Raw genomic sequence first — 20,627 nt, forward strand, 5'->3', positions numbered from 1 at the left:
CATCAGTAACCTGTCTAACTCGGCCTTGAGCATATTCAATGACCCAGCCTGCACTGCCCTCTGGGGGAGAGAATTCCGAACACTAATGACCATCAGAGAGAAGAAATTCCTCATCTCCATATTAAATGGGAGGTCCCTTATTTTTAAACTGTGTCCCCTCGTTCTAGATTCCCCCACAAGGGGAAACATCCTTACAGCATCCACCCTGTCAAGCCCCTTCAGGATCTTAATGTTTCAATAAGATCACCTTTCATTCTTCTAAACTCCAATGAGCATAGGCCCAACCTGCCCAACCTTTCCTCATAAGACAACCTCGTCATCCCAGGCATCAGTTGGGTGAAGCTTCTCTGAACTGCCTCCAATGTAAGTTTATCCTTCCTTAAGTAAGGGGACCAAAACTTAGAGCACGCAGTATTCTAGTTTTACATTTACAATTTACATTTATTTATAAGACATCAGACAGGTGCCTCTACCAAAAAAAAAGCAGCAGCGTATATGGCCACATGACACAACATGTCACTCAGATTTTAATGCCCTTCCTGCCCACTTTCCACTTGGCAGACGGGATTTAAAATCACAACCGATGTCCCACAACCCACCCCCACCTGTCCATTTTATGAACCACTTCCTTGTTTTTCATTCATTTGTGGAATGTGAGTGTCACTGGCATTTACTGCCCATCCCTAATTGCCCTTGAGAAGGTGGCTGTGAGCCACCTCCTTGAAGTCCCGCCGTCCGTGTGCTGTAGGTACACCCACAGTGCTGTTTGGGAGGGAATTCCAGGATTTTGATCAAACCACAAGGTCTTGGATTTAAAATAATCAGCGAAGGAACCAGATGCGAAAAGAGGAGAAATTCTTTCACACAGAGTATTGCTAGGATCAGGAACACACTACCTGAAAGGGTTGGAGAATCAAGAGGTTCCATTGGACTTTTTAAAAGGTAATTGATCACTCAAAGAGGACTGAATTGCAGGGTTATGGGGAGAAAGCTGAGGTGTGGGACTAATTTGGACAGCATTTCAAAGAGCTAGTAGAGGCATGACAGATTGATTGGCCTTCCTCTGTGCTGTATCATTCTAAGATTCTATTTGTAGCCTGTCCACTAAATACCAGTTGGCCTGGCATAGCAGAATTGATGACTTCAGTGAAAATTCATTTTTCCCAAACCCTCCAGGGTTGGTAAATGAATTACATTCTTGTCTGGAGTAAATAAATTACCTTCCAAAAACAACTATTTTGAGGATCAGCCTACAGGAACCAAGAAAAACCTGTTTAAAAGTACATATTGCGCAAAGGTGTTACAACAAGAAGTAAATTAAAGTTGTTCATAAGATACTGATTTATTTACTGTTATAAGGCACTAATTGCACTCCCAATATGTTAGGAATTTTCTCACTCTGCTTAAAATAATAGTGTTACCCATGAACAGTCAGTACTTGCCCCTTACTGATATCTATGTCCATACTCTTGACGTTACAGTTTTTCACACTTATGAAAGTGATTGTTTATCGAGCCATATAAACACTGTACCTACAAGAGCAGGTCAGAGGCTGAGAATTCTGCAGCGGTAACATACGAACATATGTACATACAAACATACGAATTAGGAGCAGGAGTAGGCCACTTAGATCCTCCAGCCTGCTCCGCCATTCAATAAGATAATGATTGATCTGATTGTGACCCCAACTCCACATTCCTGCTCATCCCCAATAACCTTTGAGTCCCGTGTTAGTCAAAATCTATCTATCTCTGCCTTGAAAACATTCATTGACCCCGGCTCTACCACTCTCTGGGGAAGGGAGTTCCAAAGACTCATGACCATCTGAGAGAAAAGATGTCTCCCCATTTCCATCTTAAATGGTTGACCCCTAATTTTTAAACTGTGTTCCCTAGTTCCAGACCCCACCACGAGGGGAAACATCCTTTCAGCATCTACCCTGTCAAGTCCCCTCAGCATTTTATATATTTCAGTAAGATCACCTCTCATTCTCCTAAACCCCAATGGATACAGTCCCTGCCTGTCCAATCTTTCCTCATAAGCTAACCCCCACCCCCATCCCAGGTATCAGTCGAGTGAACCTTCTCTGAACTGCTAATGAATTTATATCCTTTCTCAGATAAGGATTCCAAAACTGTACACGGTACTGTACTCCAGATGTGGTCTCGCCAACGCCTAGTACAACTATGGCAAAATTTCCCTACTTTTATATTCCATTCTCCTTGCAATAAATGCCAACATTCAACTTGCCTCCCTAATCAATTGCTATGTCTGTGTACTAACTTTTTGTGATTCATGTACCTGGACACCCAGATCCCTCTGTATCTTATCTCCTGACTACAAGGCACAAGCCAGAAGTGTTATGGAATACTTTCCACTTGCCTGGATGATTGCGGCTCCAACAACGCTCAGGAAGTTTGACACCATCCAGGACAAAGCAGCCCGCTTGATCACTCCATCTACCACCTTAAATGTTCACTTCCTCCACTAGCAGTACACAGTAGCAGCAGTGTGTACCATCTAAAAGATGCACGGCAGCAACTCACCATGCCTCCTTCAGCAGCATCTTCCAAACCCGTGATCTTGACCACGTAGAAACACACAGGCAGCAAGTGCACGGGAACACCACCATAGAATAGAATCACAGGATGGTTGGCCCATCAGGTTTGTGCTGGCTCTTTGCAAGAGCAGTTCATCTAGTGCCACTCCCCGCCTTTTCCCCATAGCCTTGCAACTGATTCCTCTTCAGATGATAATCCAATTCTCTTTCAAAAGGCACAATCAGATCTTCCACCTCCACACTGTCAGGCAGCACATTCCAGACCCTAATCACTCGCCACGTAAAAAAGATTTCCTCATGTCACCATTGCTTCTTTTGTCAATCACCTTAAATCAGTGCCCTCTCATTCTCGATCCTTCCACCAGTGAGACGTTTATCCCTGTCCACTCTGTCTAGACCCTTCTTTGTACAGATTTAATATAATTAGCAAAAGAAACAAAAGTGTGATGAGGAGAAACTTTTTTACGCTGCGAGTAGTTAGGGTCTGGAATGCAGTGCCTTAGAGTGTGGTGGGGGCAGGTTCAATTAAAGCATTCAAAAGAGAATGAGACTGTTATCTGAAAAGGAAAAATGTGCAGGGTTACGGGTAGAAGGCGGGGGAATGGTGCTCAGTGAGTTGCTCATTCGGAGAGCCGGTGCAGACACAATGGGCCAAGTGGCCTCCTTCTGTATTATAAAGATTCTGTGATGATTTTGAACACGGTACCTCCATCAAATCTCCTCCCAACCTTCTCTTCTCCAAGGAGAGCGGCCCCAGCTTCTCCAATCTATCCACGTAACTGAAGTTCCTCATCCTTGGAAGCGTTCTCATGATTTTTTTGTGCACTCTCTCTAAAGCTTTCAGGTCCTTCCTAAAAGCACAATACTCCAGTCAAGGCTGAACCAGTGTTTTATACAGGTTTATCATAACTTCCTTGTTTGTGTACTTTATTTATAAAGTCCCCATTTGTAAATCCCAGGATCCCGTATGTTCTCGTAACTGCTCTCAACCTCACCCCCCCCAGCTTCAGTGATTTATGCACATATACCCACAGGTCCTCCTGTTCCTGCATCCCCTTTAGAATTGTATCTTTTATATTGCATCTCCCCATTCTTCCTACAAAAACGAATGACTTCACACTTCTCTGCACTAAATTTCATCTATTACTTGAAGTAAAGTGCAACTCTAACTTGTCAAAGACATTAAAGAAGGAGGCAGACACAGATGTGTATTCCTAAATGCTATTTTATCTAGCTACATTTGCAGTGATATGGTCAATACAGTTACAAGGTGTCATAGCAGATGTAAGTTGACTTTTAGCGGCAGAATTGAAATCTGTGGAAGAAGAGCAGCAGCTTAATTGTAAACTTCTTAGTTTCTCTGCTTCAGCTGGGTTTTGCTCAGTAGCAACATAATGGAGCTATTTTTGATGTCAAGATTGCAAAATGGCCTTGGTGTGTTTTGCGGTCTATATTCAGTGTGTCACCGTTTGGTCTCTCACGCTCGGCTGCTTCTCGGAGGTTGAAATTGGCGACAAGACAAAACAGATGACAGTGAATCGTCAACAGGTTGGAGTCGCTGGAAAAGAAAGTTGGGAAAACTAGTTGCCCGTTTTGCATTAACATTGAGGACCAGTTTCGCCCCTTTGGTGATATGAGCATGAAAATCAGATCTCTCGTTCTGTAACTGCATGCTGCTGTGACATTGGACAATGCTGCTGACTTCAGAAAAGTGGCTGTGCCTCACGCGATGTGCTGTAATTTTTCCACTCAGTTGTTACACCATATTGTTTTTCTAAACTGCTTGGCAATTTATGCTGTTGATGCTTTACTTTGTTAAACACTCTTCCTATTTTTAAAAGCCCTCTTGAGTCTTCTGACGTTTGCTCTGCACACATTCAGAACCTCCTCCCGTTATCTGAACAGAGCCTGACGCTAAATACCTTAGATTACCACAAGGTAAATCCCACTTCAAGTGTCTTAACCAATCAAAGACTAATTTGCTCACTTAGACCCCCTCTTAAAGATGTCACTCAGGTACACACATCAGTCTTAGAGATGTTGTCACTGTCAGCTTGGGAACTTGAGCATGATAACATGTAACCAGAGGATTTATTACAAAATGCTTTCTCAGTCATAAGACTGCTTTTAGTTCCAAAGCAACGCCCGAGGCCATTTAATCTGAAGGAAAATTCTTTTGTCTGGCCAATGCCATCTGCTCCTAGACATAGGGAAACCTCTTTTGTCTGAACACCTAAACAAAGACCCAAATTAACCGCTCTGCTTCGATTAGAACTTTCTGTAGGCCATAATGCTGAACTTCCTGCCAGGTTTGGTGTTTTTCTAAAAGAAAAAAATATCTTGAATTTAGCACTTTTCATGACCACCAAAGTGTTTTCCAGCCAATGAAGTACTTTTTTAAAGTGTAGTCACTGTTGTAGGAAACACGGCAGCCAATTTGCACACTGCAAGCTCCCACGCACAGCAATGTGATAATTATCTGGTTTTGTGACGTTGATTGAGGGAAAAATATTGGCCAAGGCACCAGGGAAAACTCCTCCTGCTCTTTTTCAGAATAGTGCCACAGGAACGTTTACATCCACCCAAGCAGGCAGATTGGGCCTATGTTGAATGTCTCTTCTGAAAGTCGGCACCTCTGACAGGGCAGCACTCCCTCGGTACAGCACTACAGTTTCTGTTTTGATTTTTGTGCTCAAGCGCTGGAGTGGATATGAACATGAACCTTGTGATTGAGAGGCGAGAGGGCTGCCAACTGAGAGCTGACACTTCTTCAAGTAGGGTGGACCTCCTCACATTGACTTCATGCAATAGCACCTGCACTTCGCAAGCTGCTTCATTGTTGCCCCACCAATTCCGTTTCCTGTCCCCACACTTGCTTTGCCTTCTTTTTGGTTTTGATCTGCAGGCACCTTTAGTGGCATAGTGGTTATGTCACTGGACTAGCAATGCAGAGGCCTGTACTAATGATTCAGAGGCATGAGTTCAAATCTCAACCATGGAAGATTGGGGAATTTAAATTAAATTAATTAAATAAATGTGGAATAAAAAGTGTGTGTCAGGAACAACAACCAAGAAACTACTGGATTGTCATAAAAACCCGTCTGGTTCACTAATGTCTTTTAGGGAAGGAAATCTGCTGTCCTTACCTGGCCTGGTCAATATGAGTGACTTCAGACCGACAGCAATGTGGTCGACTCTTAACTGCCCTTTGACGTGGCCTAGCGAGCTATTTGGCTGTATTTAGGAAGGCAGCTCACCACCACCTTCCCAAGGGCAATCAGGGATAGGTAATGCCCACATCCTGTCAATGGTATTTTTTTTTAAAGTGGCTGAATCCCTTTAATTGTACACTAAGGCCCTTTAAGGGCTGCTGCTCCTATCCTCTCCCCTGGGTAAGTATGCACAAGTTATGAGTAATCTTAGATCGTTGGGTAGATTTTCTGGTCCTATAGTCTCTGTACCACAATCAAAAAAGTTACAAATTATCTACAGACCTAAATGTATTTGAGGGAAATGCACAGGGAAATAACCATGTATAAAATTACCCCCTGCGGAACAGTATTATTTATGTTGCTAATTATGCCAGACTTCCATTTCAGAGAGTGCCATCATCAATTTTCTTTGGACGCTCAGTTTCTCAGCACAGCCACTGCACCCGTTATTAGTACATAGATGGATGGAGGTCAGTCAAGAGTCAGCATAAGCTGTAATTTGATCTCAAAGGGGATAACTTGTAAATAACACCAAGTTACTGTTTAGTGTACTATCCCTTACCCTGATGACAAACATCCCCCTCCTAGAAACTTGGGCATTCAGCTCCAGGATAGAGAAATGGAATGCTTTTAGAACCAGACATCAACAGAACATACTTGTGCTGAGATCGTACCCAGAGCTGGCAGGGAGATCCAACTTCCTCCTCGACGTTATCGTTGGTTGCAAGCCCACCGATTAATGTTTAACCGCCTGTTTCTCAGGAAGCAAACAATCCTTTAAAGATCATTGCCCCAAATAAATGGATTCTTTAAAATCCCTGAACATACACTGGCTGGGATTCCCCAGTCCCGCCCACAGCGGAAATTGTCCCAGGCTGGACCGGAAACTTTGGAGAGCAGTCAGAAATCCATTGACTTTGGGCAGGAGCGAAGGGACCAGAAAATCCTGCCCAACAACTGCACTCGTCAAGATCTTCCAATATGTTTAAGCGCCCTCAGATGTCAAATCCACTATTGTAGAATGATGGTGAAATCAAGTCCATTTGTGCTTAGGACATTGTGGACGTGCTTCTACACTTGTAAGAAACAACTGTCAAGTGAATATCTTCATCTATTCAGGAGGCACATAATGTCATACAGAAGAGATTTATTTTATGGGGTAGGGTTGACTGTTCAGCTATAAACTCCAACATTTCAACAACCCTGGTTTATCTGTAACACTTGTTTAAGCGCAGCCTCAAACCTATCCGCGTTGGAGTTGGCCTAGGAGCTATTCGAGCTTTCCGTTCCCTTGTAGATGAAAATTCATCCAAGAACTATCCCTGAAGTCCAGCTTTATAAAGGAGGGGGCTGAAGATATCTGTTGACTTTTTGCCAAACCCCAGGACCAATGGTGGTATAGGAACAAAGGAACATAGGACTTAGGAGCAGGTGTAGGCCATTCAGCCCTTCAAGCCTGCTCCGCCACTCAATAAGATCATGGCTGATCTGATTGTGGTCTCAACTCCACTTTACCGTCTGCCTCCCATAACCCTTGACTCCCTTGTCCATCAAAAATCTAACTCTGCCTTGGATAAATTCAATGACCTAGCCTCCACTGCTTTCTGGGGAAGAGAATTCCACATACTAACAGCCCTCTGAGAGAAGAAAACTCTCCTCATCTCCTTCTCAAATGGTAGACCTCTTATCCTTAAACTATGTCCCCTAGTTCTAGTCTCCCACAAGTGGAGACATCCTTCCAGTATCTGCCTTGTCAATTCCCCTCAGGATCTTATATGTTGCAATAAGATCACCTCTCAATCTTCTAAACTCCAATGGGATAGGCCCAACCTGTTCAACCTTTCTTCATAAGAAGCCCCTCTTCCCATAATAACTTCATCATAACTTCATCCTCATAAACAAATGACTGCTTGCTCTGGAGACAGGCAAATTATGCCTTTAAGTATGTGGACTTAAAGTAAGATATTGAGCTTCAGGTTTTCATAATAAATTCCTACTACATTTTGAAACAAATTACTGCAGATGCTGGAAATTTGATAAAAACTGAAAATGCTGGAAATACTCAACAGGTCTGGCAGCATCTATGATGAGAGAAACAGAGTTAACATTTCAGGTCGTGACTTTTCATCAGACCACCATTATATTTGGTCTAGCTATTTGACCATAATATTCTTTCACCTCACCCTACATAAAGTTGCATGAATTCAGAATTACTTGAGATTATGATGCTTATGTTTTTTTCTAAGCAGAAAACAGAGGTTTGACCTAATTGGCAAAAAGAACCAGCAGCTCCAGAGGAAACTTGCTTTTTTATGCAGGGAGTTGTTGTGAACTGGAATGCGCTGGCTGAAAGCACTTTCAATAGTTACTTTCGAAAGAGTGTTGGATAAATATTTGAAGAGAATGAAGTGCAGGGTAATGGGGAAAAAACCAAGCCAGTGGGACTAGTTGGATAGCTCTACCAAAGAGCTAGCATGGGCATGATGCGCCAAATGGTCTCCTACTCTGCTGTATCGTTCTATATTCAGTTACATTTCTCATACATCAAGTACAGATTTCAGACTTTTGATTCCATTCAAGTTCATGACACGATATACCTGATGATTGTTCAAAATTCTGATGCCTGTATCCTAACTTGCACATATAGATGGTTATTTTGTCTGGGGTAAATCTTCAGATAACCCTGTCATCCACCAGTGCATTTCTTGGTCATGTGCAGGATTTTTTTTTAATGAACTGGTAGGACAGCAAGCATTAGAATGTGGTTATTAATATGGTCATTAACTTGGGATTCACTTCTGCCCCCTTAAAACTGTGGTTGTTGGGTTAGGAAGTGCATGCTTGTAATGTCTAACACTAAATAAATGCTTATAAAAGCGTGTGAAGATAGGCTCCAATTCTATTCTTCACCTATAGCCTTTTTGAAATATAACAATCCTCACATCTTTACTAAACGTTTTTCATTCTTCGGAAAATTATGATTGTTGGGATCGTTCAAAATTCTGATGCCTGTTTCCTAACTTGCACCAAGTTCCTTCCAATCATCACTCACGTGCTCACTGACCTGCATCAGCCCAACAATGCCTCGATTTTAAAATTTGCATCTTTGTTTTCAAATTCCTCCATGCTCTTGCTCCTCCCTATCTTTGTAACCACTCTAGCTCTACAACGCCCTGAGACGTCTGCAGTCCTCCAATTCTGGCCTCCCGAGCATTCCTGATTTTAATCGCTCCAATATTGCTGGCCATACCTTCAGCTGGCTAGACCCTAAGCTCTGCTATTTCCTCCTTAAATCTCTCTGCCTGCTTCTGTTCTTTTAAGATCTTCGGTTAAAGATCCACTGTTCTTCAAAATAGTGCCATGGGCTACGTACATCTGAGAGGGCAGATGGGCCTCAGTTTAATGGGCTCATCCAAAAGACAGCACCTCTGACAGTGCAGCACTCCTTCAATACTGCACCATAATACCCACTTATAAAAAAATAATTAAGGAAAGGAAACAGACCATACATCATTAGATTGGACGATATAATTATTAATACACTAAGAATATATTAACATATCATCAATAAGCCACCTAGTGGCACATTTCTTTCCAATTTTCTTCTTATTTGTAGCTTGCCAGATATAGGTTTAATTAATTTGTATTTAGTTTCATCCATTAATTCCAGCTTTGGCAAATCCAAATGGGATAAAGCATTTGTTCAGGAGTTTTATGTTACTAAGAAGTAATAGACTATGCTTTGGGATTTGTTGTCAGAAAACATATATCATCATTTATTCATGCCTCTAATAATGTGCTGCATATCTTTCAGGACATTTAAGCCATTTGTTTCTCTGAGCAAAGCATTAACGTTTTTCGTGTTTAAGAACTTCCATGAAGAGTTTTAATGCTGTGTTGTTATATTCTGGGAGTGTGATTGACAGGATAGCCTACAAGAGATGCTCCTTGTTGCAGTAATCAGCTGAAGTGTCCTTCATGGGCACTTAGAAAATAACATGCAATTGTCTAATTCAGACAGTAGACAAGCAACAGACTTGATTCAACAAACTAATGTTCATGACAGGGGAATATAAAGGAAAGGTAAGCTTGTCAAAGGCCTAGTGATTGCATTATTTCTTTTTGCTCTTCAGATGAAGAAGATCTGCATGAAAACTCCCCAACTACAAAGAAGTACAGAAATAAAGAATTGTCACAGAAGAGTGATGATAAGATTGAAGGTATGAGAATTTTATTTGCAATATGTAACCCTAAACAGTACCCCAGTAACGTGGTACATGTGTTTATATCCTACAACTGGAAGTGGGAACATAATGCTTATTGGAAAAGGAAGTTGGGACACAATGCTGTCATTACAAAAGGAGGGGAAGGATTTGGAACTGATTATTAGAGGCTCACGGAACACACATTACACTTTATTCCAATGTCATGCAGCTATTAAAAATTCATTCGGGAGATGTGGGCATCGCTGGCAAGGCCAGCATTTGTTGCCCATCCCTAATTGCCCTTGAGAAGGTGGTGGTGATCCGCCTTCCTAAACCTCTGCAGTCCACATGGTGTAGGTACACCCACAGTGCTGTTAGGGAGAGAGTTCCAGGATTTCGACCCAGCGACAGCGAAGGAACAGAAATCACAGAATTGTTACGGTGTAGAAGGAGGCCATTTGGCCCATCATGTCTGCACCGGCTCGCTGAGGATTTTAACTTAGTGACAATCTCCTGCCTTTTCCCCGAAACCCTGCACATTGTTTCTATTTAGATAATCACCCAATGCCCTCTTGAATGCCTCAATTGAACCTGCCTCCACTACACTTCCAGGCAGTGCATTCCAAACCCCAACTACTCGCTGTGTGAAACAGTTTTATTGCACCTCGCATTTGCTTCTTTTGCAAAACACTTGAAAATTGTGCCCTCTGGTTCTCGAACCTTTTACGAGCGGGAACAGTTTCTCCCTATCTACTCTGTCCAGACCCAAAAATATGATTCAAGGTCAGGCTAGTGAGTGACTTAAGAGGGGAACCTATCGGTGGTAGTGTTCCCATGAGCCTGCTGCCCTTGTCCTTCTAGGTGTTAGAGACCATGAGTTTGGAATGTGCTGCTGAAAGCCAGAAATGAAGAGGGACTCTCAAAACTGAGCATGTTCCATTGGAGAGAAGATTAAAATAAATCATGACCCAAGCTTCTGAAAAAAAAATAAAGAATTCAGCACAACAATATTATTACCTAGTAATGAATGCAGAACCCAGATGAAGTGTGCATGGGATTAACAAGCGTTAAACAAGACATGAAATGAGAGATAATTTTTCTACAGATTTGTGAAAAGAGTGGAACTGTCTATGTGTTGATTAACTTATTTAAAAAACTGAATATATATCTGATTGTGAGTGGGATTGAATGTCATTTGTAGCATTAATTTCTGCTCTTGATTAATTATTTATTTGCAATTTATGAGGGCAGATAGAAGATGATTCCATGTGGCATGCGGTTCCTGTGACAGCTGGAACTGTGATAGTGTTGTGCAAAGGAAAATCGGTGATCGAGAGCAAATTATATAGCTTGTGAGGTTAAACATTGATTCCCTTGTTGTCAGTGGGAGGTGGGAAAAATCAGAGCCTTGATGGCCAGACTGCGCATTGTGTGTAGAAAAACATGCTCGTTGGGCTGAATGCCCTTTTGTTATTTTACATTCTCACTGCTCCTTGTTTTCAAATCCCTCCATGGCCTCACCCCTTCCCTGTCCATGTAACCTCTTCCGCCCCTACAACCCGCCAAAATCTCCGCGCTCCTCCAATTTGGGGATCTTGTACACCCCTGATTTTAATTGCTCCACTATTGTGGCCGTGCCTTCGGCTGCCTGGGCCCTTAGCTCTGGAATTTCCTCCCTAAACCCCTCCACCTCTCTGCCTCTCTCTGACCTCTTTGACCAGGATTTTGGTTGTCGGTCCTAAAATCTCACTGTGACTCAAATTTAGTTTGATGATCGTCCCTGTGGAAGTGCCTGGGGATATTTTACTGCATTGAAGGCGCTATATAAATGCAGGTTGTTCTGGTTGAAAATGGTACTGGGCCACTGAGAATGGCTGTCTGACCCCCACCATCTTGAGACGTAAGGTCCTGAGATGGGCTGCCCAAGTATTTAAATCAGGGTCTCTGATAGACATAGGACCCTAATAGAAAGTTTTGAGGTATATTCTGCTCACTTGTACCAACAGTAAGCAACCTAACCAGTCACCCTTCAAGGAATCAGTCAAGAAAAAAAGGCCTCAGGAAGCGTTTGATTTTCTAGCGGGGTTAGGGGGGTGGGGAAGATCAAGGAGAAACAGGAGTTGGCTTGTCCACAGCCACTCGGTAACCGTAGTGGGCCGAGGTCATGGATACTGCTCTGGCCTCACAACAGCAAGAGTTGGTAGATGGAGGACGGAGGGTGTGCCCCATCTGACTGAGGTTAAAATTAGCCCTATTATGTTTGAACATGAGGTAAGCTTTTTTTTAAAATTCTGGGATGCAGGCGGCGCTGGCAAGGCCAGCATTTGTTGCCTGTCTCTAATTGCCCTCTAGTGCAGTTAAGAGTCAGTCACGTTGCTGTGGATCTAGAGTCACAAATAGGCCAGACCAGGTAAGGACAGCCGATTTCCTTCTCTAAAGAACATTAGTGAACCAGATCAGTCAATCAATGATAAATGATAATCAATAATAATTTATGAGATTGATGAGACTGGCTTTAAATTCCAGAGTTTTTTTTTAAATTAATTAAATTTAAATTCAACCAGCTGCCATGGAGGGATTTTGAACCCAGAGGATTAGTCTGGCTCTCTGGAATACTAGTGCAGTGACATAACTATTACATCACCATTTCCCCTAAATCTCTTTACTAAGTGATTTAAGGATTTGGTAATTAGACAGAACTAGTTGGGAGTAGGGCATGTTTATGTAGTTCCCAAACATTTCCTTCCAATCCAACTATTTTCTTCATTTTGCTGTTTTCAATTTCTAGATCTTCAAATCTCTCAGCAAATTCCCTTTTTAAAACAAATATGGGCCTGTTATGTTCCAAATGTCTTACAGAGCATCACCATAGCAGTTAGTGAGTTGGAGGCGGTTGGGACACACAGCAAACAGTCTATTTTACAGTAAACAGTCTATTTATTCAGCAAACAGTCTATTTAAAAAAGGTCTCATAAACTACAGCAAATAGAACTCCAAAACTACAGCAACTTCTCCCAATAAAAGCAGGGTGATTTTTTTTCCCCCCCAGCAGAATGCAGTGAGTGGAGGATAGGATGGACAATATAAATCATGCACCTGACATCAATCCAGCCGGCCTACAGCAGTGCAGTCGCCTGATTGACTCATATGAACATATGAATATATGAAATAGGGGCAGAAGTAGGCCATTCGGCCCCGCAAGCCTGCTCCGCCATTCAATAAGATCATGGCTGACCTGTTTGTGTTTTGAATTCCACATTCCCATCCATCTCTGATAATCTTTGATTCCCTTGCCTAACAAGAATCTATCTACCTCCGCCTTAAAAATGTTCAATGACCCCTCCTTCCACCGCCTTTGGAGGCAGAGAGTTCCAAAGTTGCACAACCCTCTGAGAGAAAAATTTCTCCTCATCTCTGTCCTAAAAGGGCAATCCCTAATTTTAAAACAGTGCTGCCTAGTTCTGGACTCACCCACAAGAGGAAACATCCTCTTCAAGTCCACCTTGTCAATACCATTGAGGACCTTATATACTTCAATCAAATCACCCCTCATTCTTCTAAACTCCAGTGGAAACAAGCCCAGTCTGTCTAACCTTTTCTCATTAGACAACCCGCTCATTCCATTCTGACCGGGAATAGTGGTGCCAGTATATATATCTTCTTTCATTGGGTGTTGTTAATAATCTTTAAAATCTATCTAGTTGCTGTGTGGGTTCAGTTTTTCTTCATGGCACTTTTATTTAATACGTGATCCATTGTGTTACAAGATGACTGTTTTGTATGATTTAAAGCAGTAGAGTATTGAGCTATTGATTGGATCAGTTAAGTTTTCATGTAAATCTTGTAGTTGCTGCATCAATGTATACTTTGTCATTTGCTGTTACTCATGTTTATTGCTGAGGTACAATCTCTTCCTGCCTGTTTACTGTGTTATTGCTGCTTCGATATCGATTGACTGCAATATCCTCCATCTCCCTCCTCTCACACGTGGGCCCTGCAGCAATGATGTAAATGACATGGGAGCTTTACTCGTGAAAATGGAGAACGTAGAACCGGCTGCTTCTGAAGAAGAGACAAGACAGCCATGCTCCCAAAGGCAGTGGATGTTTCAATATGCTTTCCATATCCCTGGGGTTTCCACAAAGGAAAGACAAAGAAAAAGCTATGGTTAAAACAAATTACACATTTCTGCTCAGTACCAATTTGCATGATTGCCCTTAATTAGCCAGGTACTCTTCCTGCTTCTCAGCGGCTTGCACAAGTATTCAAAGGCAGATAAATATCTGAGAAGTGATGGGGTGGAATTTAGTCTGGACTCAAATCCAGTGCGTGTCTGAACCTAGAGGCAAACTCATTTGTAATTACTTCATTCGGGCCACAGGAACATTGCAGTAGAAATTGATATGTGTTCTGTCTGTTTTTCTGATTGTTCCTCTGCTAAAATTTTGGGATCCTTTCTTTCTCAGGCATAAAACAGGCCTTAGGCAGTTGGAATATGTTAATGAAGGGCAAAGGCCTGTTGAAAGCCTTTTCAAAATTAGTTCCTGATAAACATCAACAGCGACAACTTATGTTTATGTAGCACCTGTAATGTAATAAAACATCCCAAGGTGCTTCACAGAAGCATTTTTTTATTCATTCATGGGATGTGGGCTTTGCTGGCTGGGCTAGCATTTATTGCCCATCCCTAACTGTCCTTGAGAAGATGGTGGTGAGCTGCCTTCTTGAGCCGCTGCAGCCCATGTGGTATAGGTACACCCACAGTGCTGTTAGGGAGGGAGTTCCAGGATTTTGACCCAGTGACAGTGAAGGAACGGCGATATATTTCCAAGTCAGGATGGTGGGTGGCTTGGCAGGGAACTTCCAGGTAGTGGTGTTCCCTTGTATCTGCTGCCCTTGTCCTTCTAGATGGTAGTGGTCGTGGGTTTGGAAGGTGCTGTCTAAGGAGCCTTGGTGAGTTCCTGCAGTGCACCTTGTAGATGGTACACACTGCTGCTACTGTGGAGGGAGTGAATGTTTGTGGATGTGGTGCCAATCAAGCGGGCTGCTTTGTCCTGGATGGTGTCAAGTTTCTTGAGTTGTTGGAGCTGCACTCATCCAGGCAAGTGGAGAGTATTCCATCACAATCTTGCCTTGTGCCTTGTATATGGCAGACAGGCTTTGGGGAGTCAAGAGGTGAGTTACTCACTGCAGGATTCCTACCCTCTGCCCTGCTCTCATAGCCACAGTAATTATATGGCTGGTCCAGTTCAGTTTCTGGTGAATGGAATACACCAGGATGTTGATAGTGGGGGATTCAGCAATGGTAATGCCATTGAATGTCAAGGGACAATGGTTAGATTCCCTCTTGTTGGAGATGGTCATTGCCTGGCACTTTTGTAGCACGAATGTTACTTGCCACTTGTCAGCCCAAGCCTGGATATTGTCAACATCTTGCTGCATTTAAACATGCACTGCTTCAGTATCTGAGGAGCTGCGAATGGTGCTGAACATTGTGCTATCATCAGCGAACATCCCCACTTCTGACCTTATGTTGGAAGGAAGGTCATTGATGAATCAGCTGAAGATGGTTGGGTCTAGGACACTACCCTGAGGAACTCCTGCAGTGATGTCCTGGAACTAAGATGATTGACCTCCAACAACCACAACCATCTTCTTTTCTGCTAGGTATGACTCCAACCAGTGGAGAGTTTTCCCCCTGATTCCCATTGACTCTAGTTTTGCTAAGGCTCCTTGATGCCACACTCGGTCAAATGCTGCCTTGATGTCAAGGGCAGTCATTCTTGTCTCACCTCTGGAGTTCAGCTCTTTTGTCCATGTTTGAACCAAGGCTGTAATGAGGCCAGAAGCTGTGTGACCCTGGCAGAGCCCAAACTGGGCGTCAGTGAGCAGGTTATTGCTATGCAAGCGCTGCTTGATAGCAGTGTTGATGACCCCTTCCATTACTTTCCTGATGATCGAGAGTAGACTGATGGGGCGGTAATTGGCCGGGTTGGATTTGTCTTGCTTTTTGTGTACGGGATGTACCTGGGCAATTTTACACATAGCCAGGTAGATGCCTGTGTAGCTGTACCGGAACAGCTTGGCTAGGGGAGCGGTAAGTTCTGGAGCACAAGTCTTCAGTACTATTGCCGGAATATTGTCAGGGCCCATAGCCTTTGCAGTATCAAGTGCCTTCAGCCATTTCTTGATATCTTGTGGAGTGAATCGAATTAGCTGAAGACTGGATTCTGTGATGCTTGGACCTCTGGAGGAGGCTGAGATGGATCATCCACTCAGCACTTCTGGCTGAAGATTATGCAAAAGATTCAGCCTTATCTTTTACATTGACATGCTGGGCTCCCCCTTCATTGAGGATAGGGGTATTTGTGGAGCCTCTTCCTTTAGTGAATTGTTTAATTGTCCACCGTTATTCACAACTGGATGTGGCAGGACTGCAGAGCTTAGATCTGACCTGTTGGTTTTGGGATCACTTAGCCCTGTCTATCACTTGCTGCTTATGCTGTTTGGCATGCAAGTAGTCCTGTGTCATAGCTTCAGCAGGTTGACACCTCATTTTTAGGTGTGCCTGGTGCTGCTCCTGGCATGCCCTCCTGCACTCTTCATTGAAACAATGACTCCATTGAACCATTGTAAAGCAAACTATGACACTGAGCCATATAAGGAGATATTAGGCCGGTTGGCAAAAGCTTGATCATAAAGGTCAGTTTTAAAGAGCGTCTTGAAGGAGAAGAGAGGTGGAGAGGGTAGGGGTGAATACCAGAGCTTGTAGAGCCCAGGCAGCTGAAGGCACAGCCACCAATGGTGGAACAATTTAAATTGGGGATGCTAAAGAGGTCAGAATGAGATGAATACAGAGGCTTCATCAGATGTTATAAATAGGTATATTTGAGTATTTCTTTAAAATCTTCAGGCAGGAGGAGTAGTAGCACTTCCCCCGCTTCCACAGATGTCGCAGTTTCCCCCTTTCACAGCCTTTTCCCACTCCAACCTCCCTCAACCTGCGACTAATCCAAGGGCCAGCAAGCTGCCTCCGGAGATGTGGCCAATGCTAATAATTCAGCTGAGGCCTAAGACCCAATTTCTTGCCAATCCTTGGGCTCCTTGGTTTGCCGTTAGGCTCACTGCTTCCACAGCCCCGGAAAGGGACCCAAACCTATCTCGACTCCATTGGTTCTCAGGGCAGAACATTGCGATTGTCTGTCGGGTGGGCGCACACCCAGCCCAAACGAGCGTAAAATGATGCGCGATGATGTCAGGCGAGCATCCCGATGTCATGTGCACTCGCGCGATATTTCGGTCGGCGGGCATACGCATGAGTCAGCAGCGCGCCCGCTGATAATTAACAGGCCTATTAAGGCCATTAAAGTTCTAATTAAATATGAAATTTTTCGCTGTCTGTCCAACCTTGCGGTTGGCGGGCAGACGAAAAGGCTGAGCAGCCTTTGGATTTTTTTTGCGAAACCTCATCCACAGGCGGGATGAGGTTTCGATCAATGATTAATAAAAATAAATTTTTTCAAGCTAATTTCACATGAGGGGACATGTTATTTTTAAATTCTTTATATTTTATTCTCAAAGTTCTTCGGCTTTTAACGCGCCCACCTCCGCGCTCGCGCTCCTCCCACCCCCCCACCCCGGCAGTGCTGAGCGCTGCAGCGCACATTTCACGCTGGCTGCCCGTTAATTGGCCAGACAGCGCGAAATCCATGCCTGGGCCCGATCGCAAGCGGCCGTTGGCTTCGGGGCCGTTCCTGGGCCTGCCCGCCGTGCCCACCCAGTGAGGGCAAAATTCTGCCCTGAGATTCCATCTCCCCCTGATCGCTTGCCCTGGCCTGTGCCAAGCAGAAAGAGAACCCACCCTTCTAAAAGAAGAGAACGGTCACTTTGTTCTGCAACTCGACAACTTTGCAGGTCCATTAAGTGCGACAAAGAGATTTGTCATTTGAAAGAAAAGAAAGGCTTGTACTTGAGTAGCACTAATCACTAACCCGGATTTCTCAACGCACTTCACAGCCAATGAAGTACTTTTGAAGTGTAGTCACTGTTGTAATGCAGTAAATGTAGCAGCCAGTTTGCGCACAGCAAGCTCCCTTAAAACAGCAATGCGATAATGACCAGATAATCTCTTTTTTGTGATGTTGCTGCTGAGGGATAAATATTGGCCAGGACACTGGGGATAACTCCCCTGCTCTTCTTCGAATTCGTACCATTGGATCTTTTACATCCACCAGTGGGGGCCTGGATTTAACATTTCAGCTGAAGATTTGCTGTCAGACTGTGGAAAATAATAAATCCATTGACCACAATCCTACATCCTGTCCGATTTACAACAAGCTGATTTCACCAATATTGGCATTTTATTTTCCTGTTCTTTTTTCCTTTTTAAACCAATACAAACATACCAAATAGGAGCAGAAGTAGGCCATTCGGCCCCTCGAGCCAGCTCTGTCATTCAATAAGATCATGGCTGAACTGATTGTCACTTTCCTGCTAAACACAAATTGAAAAAACTGAGCTTAAATTCTCAAGCTGCCATGATAGGAATTGAACTCACTTTCTCTGGATTATCAGTGCAGCCTGGGGAGTGTTCCCTATAATTCCCTGCAGAATATTCCATTGCAAGCAAAACTTGATAATTCTTGTGGAATAAAGGTCAGCTGCTTGTAACTCAAGGCAGCAGCTCCCCAACCAATTATTTAGCAACCTAGACTCAGGGAAAATGCACAGGAAGCTTATGCTAAGTATATCAATGAGCTGACCTTGCTGAATCCAGCAGCATTCATTCTTCTGTACCTAAGTGAGCATCGCTGTTTATGTGCAGATCTCGGTGGGTACTTGCACCATGATTGCTATATCGATCCAATTGCCTGGTTATTTACCAGCACCACAGTTGTGCAAAGTTGCTATTTTCATTACTATTCAATTAATATGAAAACAACGCATTTAAGAACATAAGCAATAGGAACAGGGTGGTTAGGTCGTTTGGCCAACAATGCAACTGTTGGTATATTTAAAATACATGAACTTCGCTGAATTCTGAGTGATTGGAACGGGGAATGGGGGAACTTCACTCTTCTTCCCTGTGCGTGAGGCAGACAATTCATCTGCTTATGCCTGTTTCTATAGCTAGCCTGTCACTAAAGGCTATAGCTTGACGGTCTGCCACCGCATCAAGTGTGGCTGACCAGCAAACTCTCCCACCCTTACCACCTGTCATAGATGTATTGGAAGGATTTACAGGTTGATAATCACCCACCCTCCATGGCCATCAAGTCCTGGAGTGGGACTCGAACCCGGAGCTCTGGCTCAGAGGCAGGGACGTCACCCACTGCGCTACAAGACCTCCAGCAAGTCCAGTACTTGCTCATAAAATCTGTACGGGGCTCATTCAGAGTTATGGATTCATGTGGATCTTGTTGACAATTCGAAGCACATCAACCCAAATTGTTAGCAAGTGGAAAATAATGCACATTCTAATCGTTCTGATTGTGGATCAGAAAATTAGCGTATTTACAAGACGCTGTGAAGGGCGTGTTTATTGAGAAGCAAGTTTGAACCACTGACCTTCAAATGGCAAAGAATCAGATAGAATGATTAGAAAGTGGCTTTGCCACCAATGAAAGAATGGTTTATTAACAGAGACAAGTTTCATAGGACAGGGAGACAAAAACAAAATACTGCAGGTGCTGGAAACCTGAAATAAAAATGAAAAGTACTGGAAACTTTTGTGAAATGAGGCATTTGTACCTTTAAGGGATCATACCTTAAACCACTGTCAATCATTTCCCACCTCAGCAGGATGTGGTGTATTAGTTCCATGACTTGTGGGCAGTCTGTAAGGAGTAAGATGTATGTATAACAGTCGCTCAGTTAACTCTATCTGTGTATAGTCTTGTCTTCAAGAACTCACATTATTGTTTCACCAATCCTTGTGTATGATTGGTACGTTTACATTGAAGAGAAGAAGAATGTAACAAAAATAACCCCGAGTTCTGATGGAAGGCGACTAACCAGAAACGTTGACTCTGTTTCTCTGTCTGCAGATGCTGCCTGACCTGCTGAGGTTTTCCGGCACTTTCCGTATTCTGTGAGGCAATCTCAGAATAAATCAAAATGCTTTACAGCCAATTAAGTTCTTTTAAAGCGTAGTCAATGTTGTAATGTAGCAAGTGCGGCAGCCAATTTGTGCACAGCATGCTCCCACAAACAGCAATGTTATAATGAGCATTAGTGATTAGTGATGTTAATTGAAGGGTAACTATTGGCCAGGAGACTGGGGATAACCCACCCTTCATCAAAATAGTGCCATGGGATGTTTTATGTCCACCTGAGAGGGCAGATGGGGCCCCGGTTTAATGTCTAATCCAAAAGACGTCACGTCCAGCAACGCAGCATTCCCTCAGTACTGCACTGGAGAGTCAGCCTAGAATTTGGTGCTCAATTCTCTGGAGTGGGACTTGAACCCACAACCTTCTCACTTAGAGGTGTGAGTGCTACCCATTCAGCCACGACTGGCATAACATACTATGCAGTTGAGGCATGAAATGTAAACATGGAAGCCACACCCACATTGAACCTCTAATGGCATTTGCAGCCAGCCATTGGAGTGTCGGAAATGATTTAGGCACATTGGGCTGCCTGCCATGC

The 20,627-nt window shown here is 43.4% G+C and overlaps 1 protein-coding gene across 1 annotated transcript in view; it reads left to right on the top strand.

Annotated features, from left to right (window-relative positions):
- macrod2 (mono-ADP ribosylhydrolase 2) overlaps nucleotides 1-20,627 on the top strand; it is an 896,565-nt gene that overhangs the window by 831,289 nt on the left and 44,649 nt on the right. The window contains exon 11 of the mRNA XM_078556471.1: nucleotides 9,906-9,992. Coding sequence (XP_078412597.1) covers nucleotides 9,906-9,992 — 87 coding nt within the window. The remainder of the gene's footprint in view (nucleotides 1-9,905; nucleotides 9,993-20,627) is intronic.

This window comes from Cetorhinus maximus, chromosome 14 (genome assembly GCF_964194155.1).
Source record: "Cetorhinus maximus chromosome 14, sCetMax3.hap1.1, whole genome shotgun sequence".
NCBI lineage: Eukaryota > Metazoa > Chordata > Chondrichthyes > Lamniformes > Cetorhinidae > Cetorhinus > Cetorhinus maximus.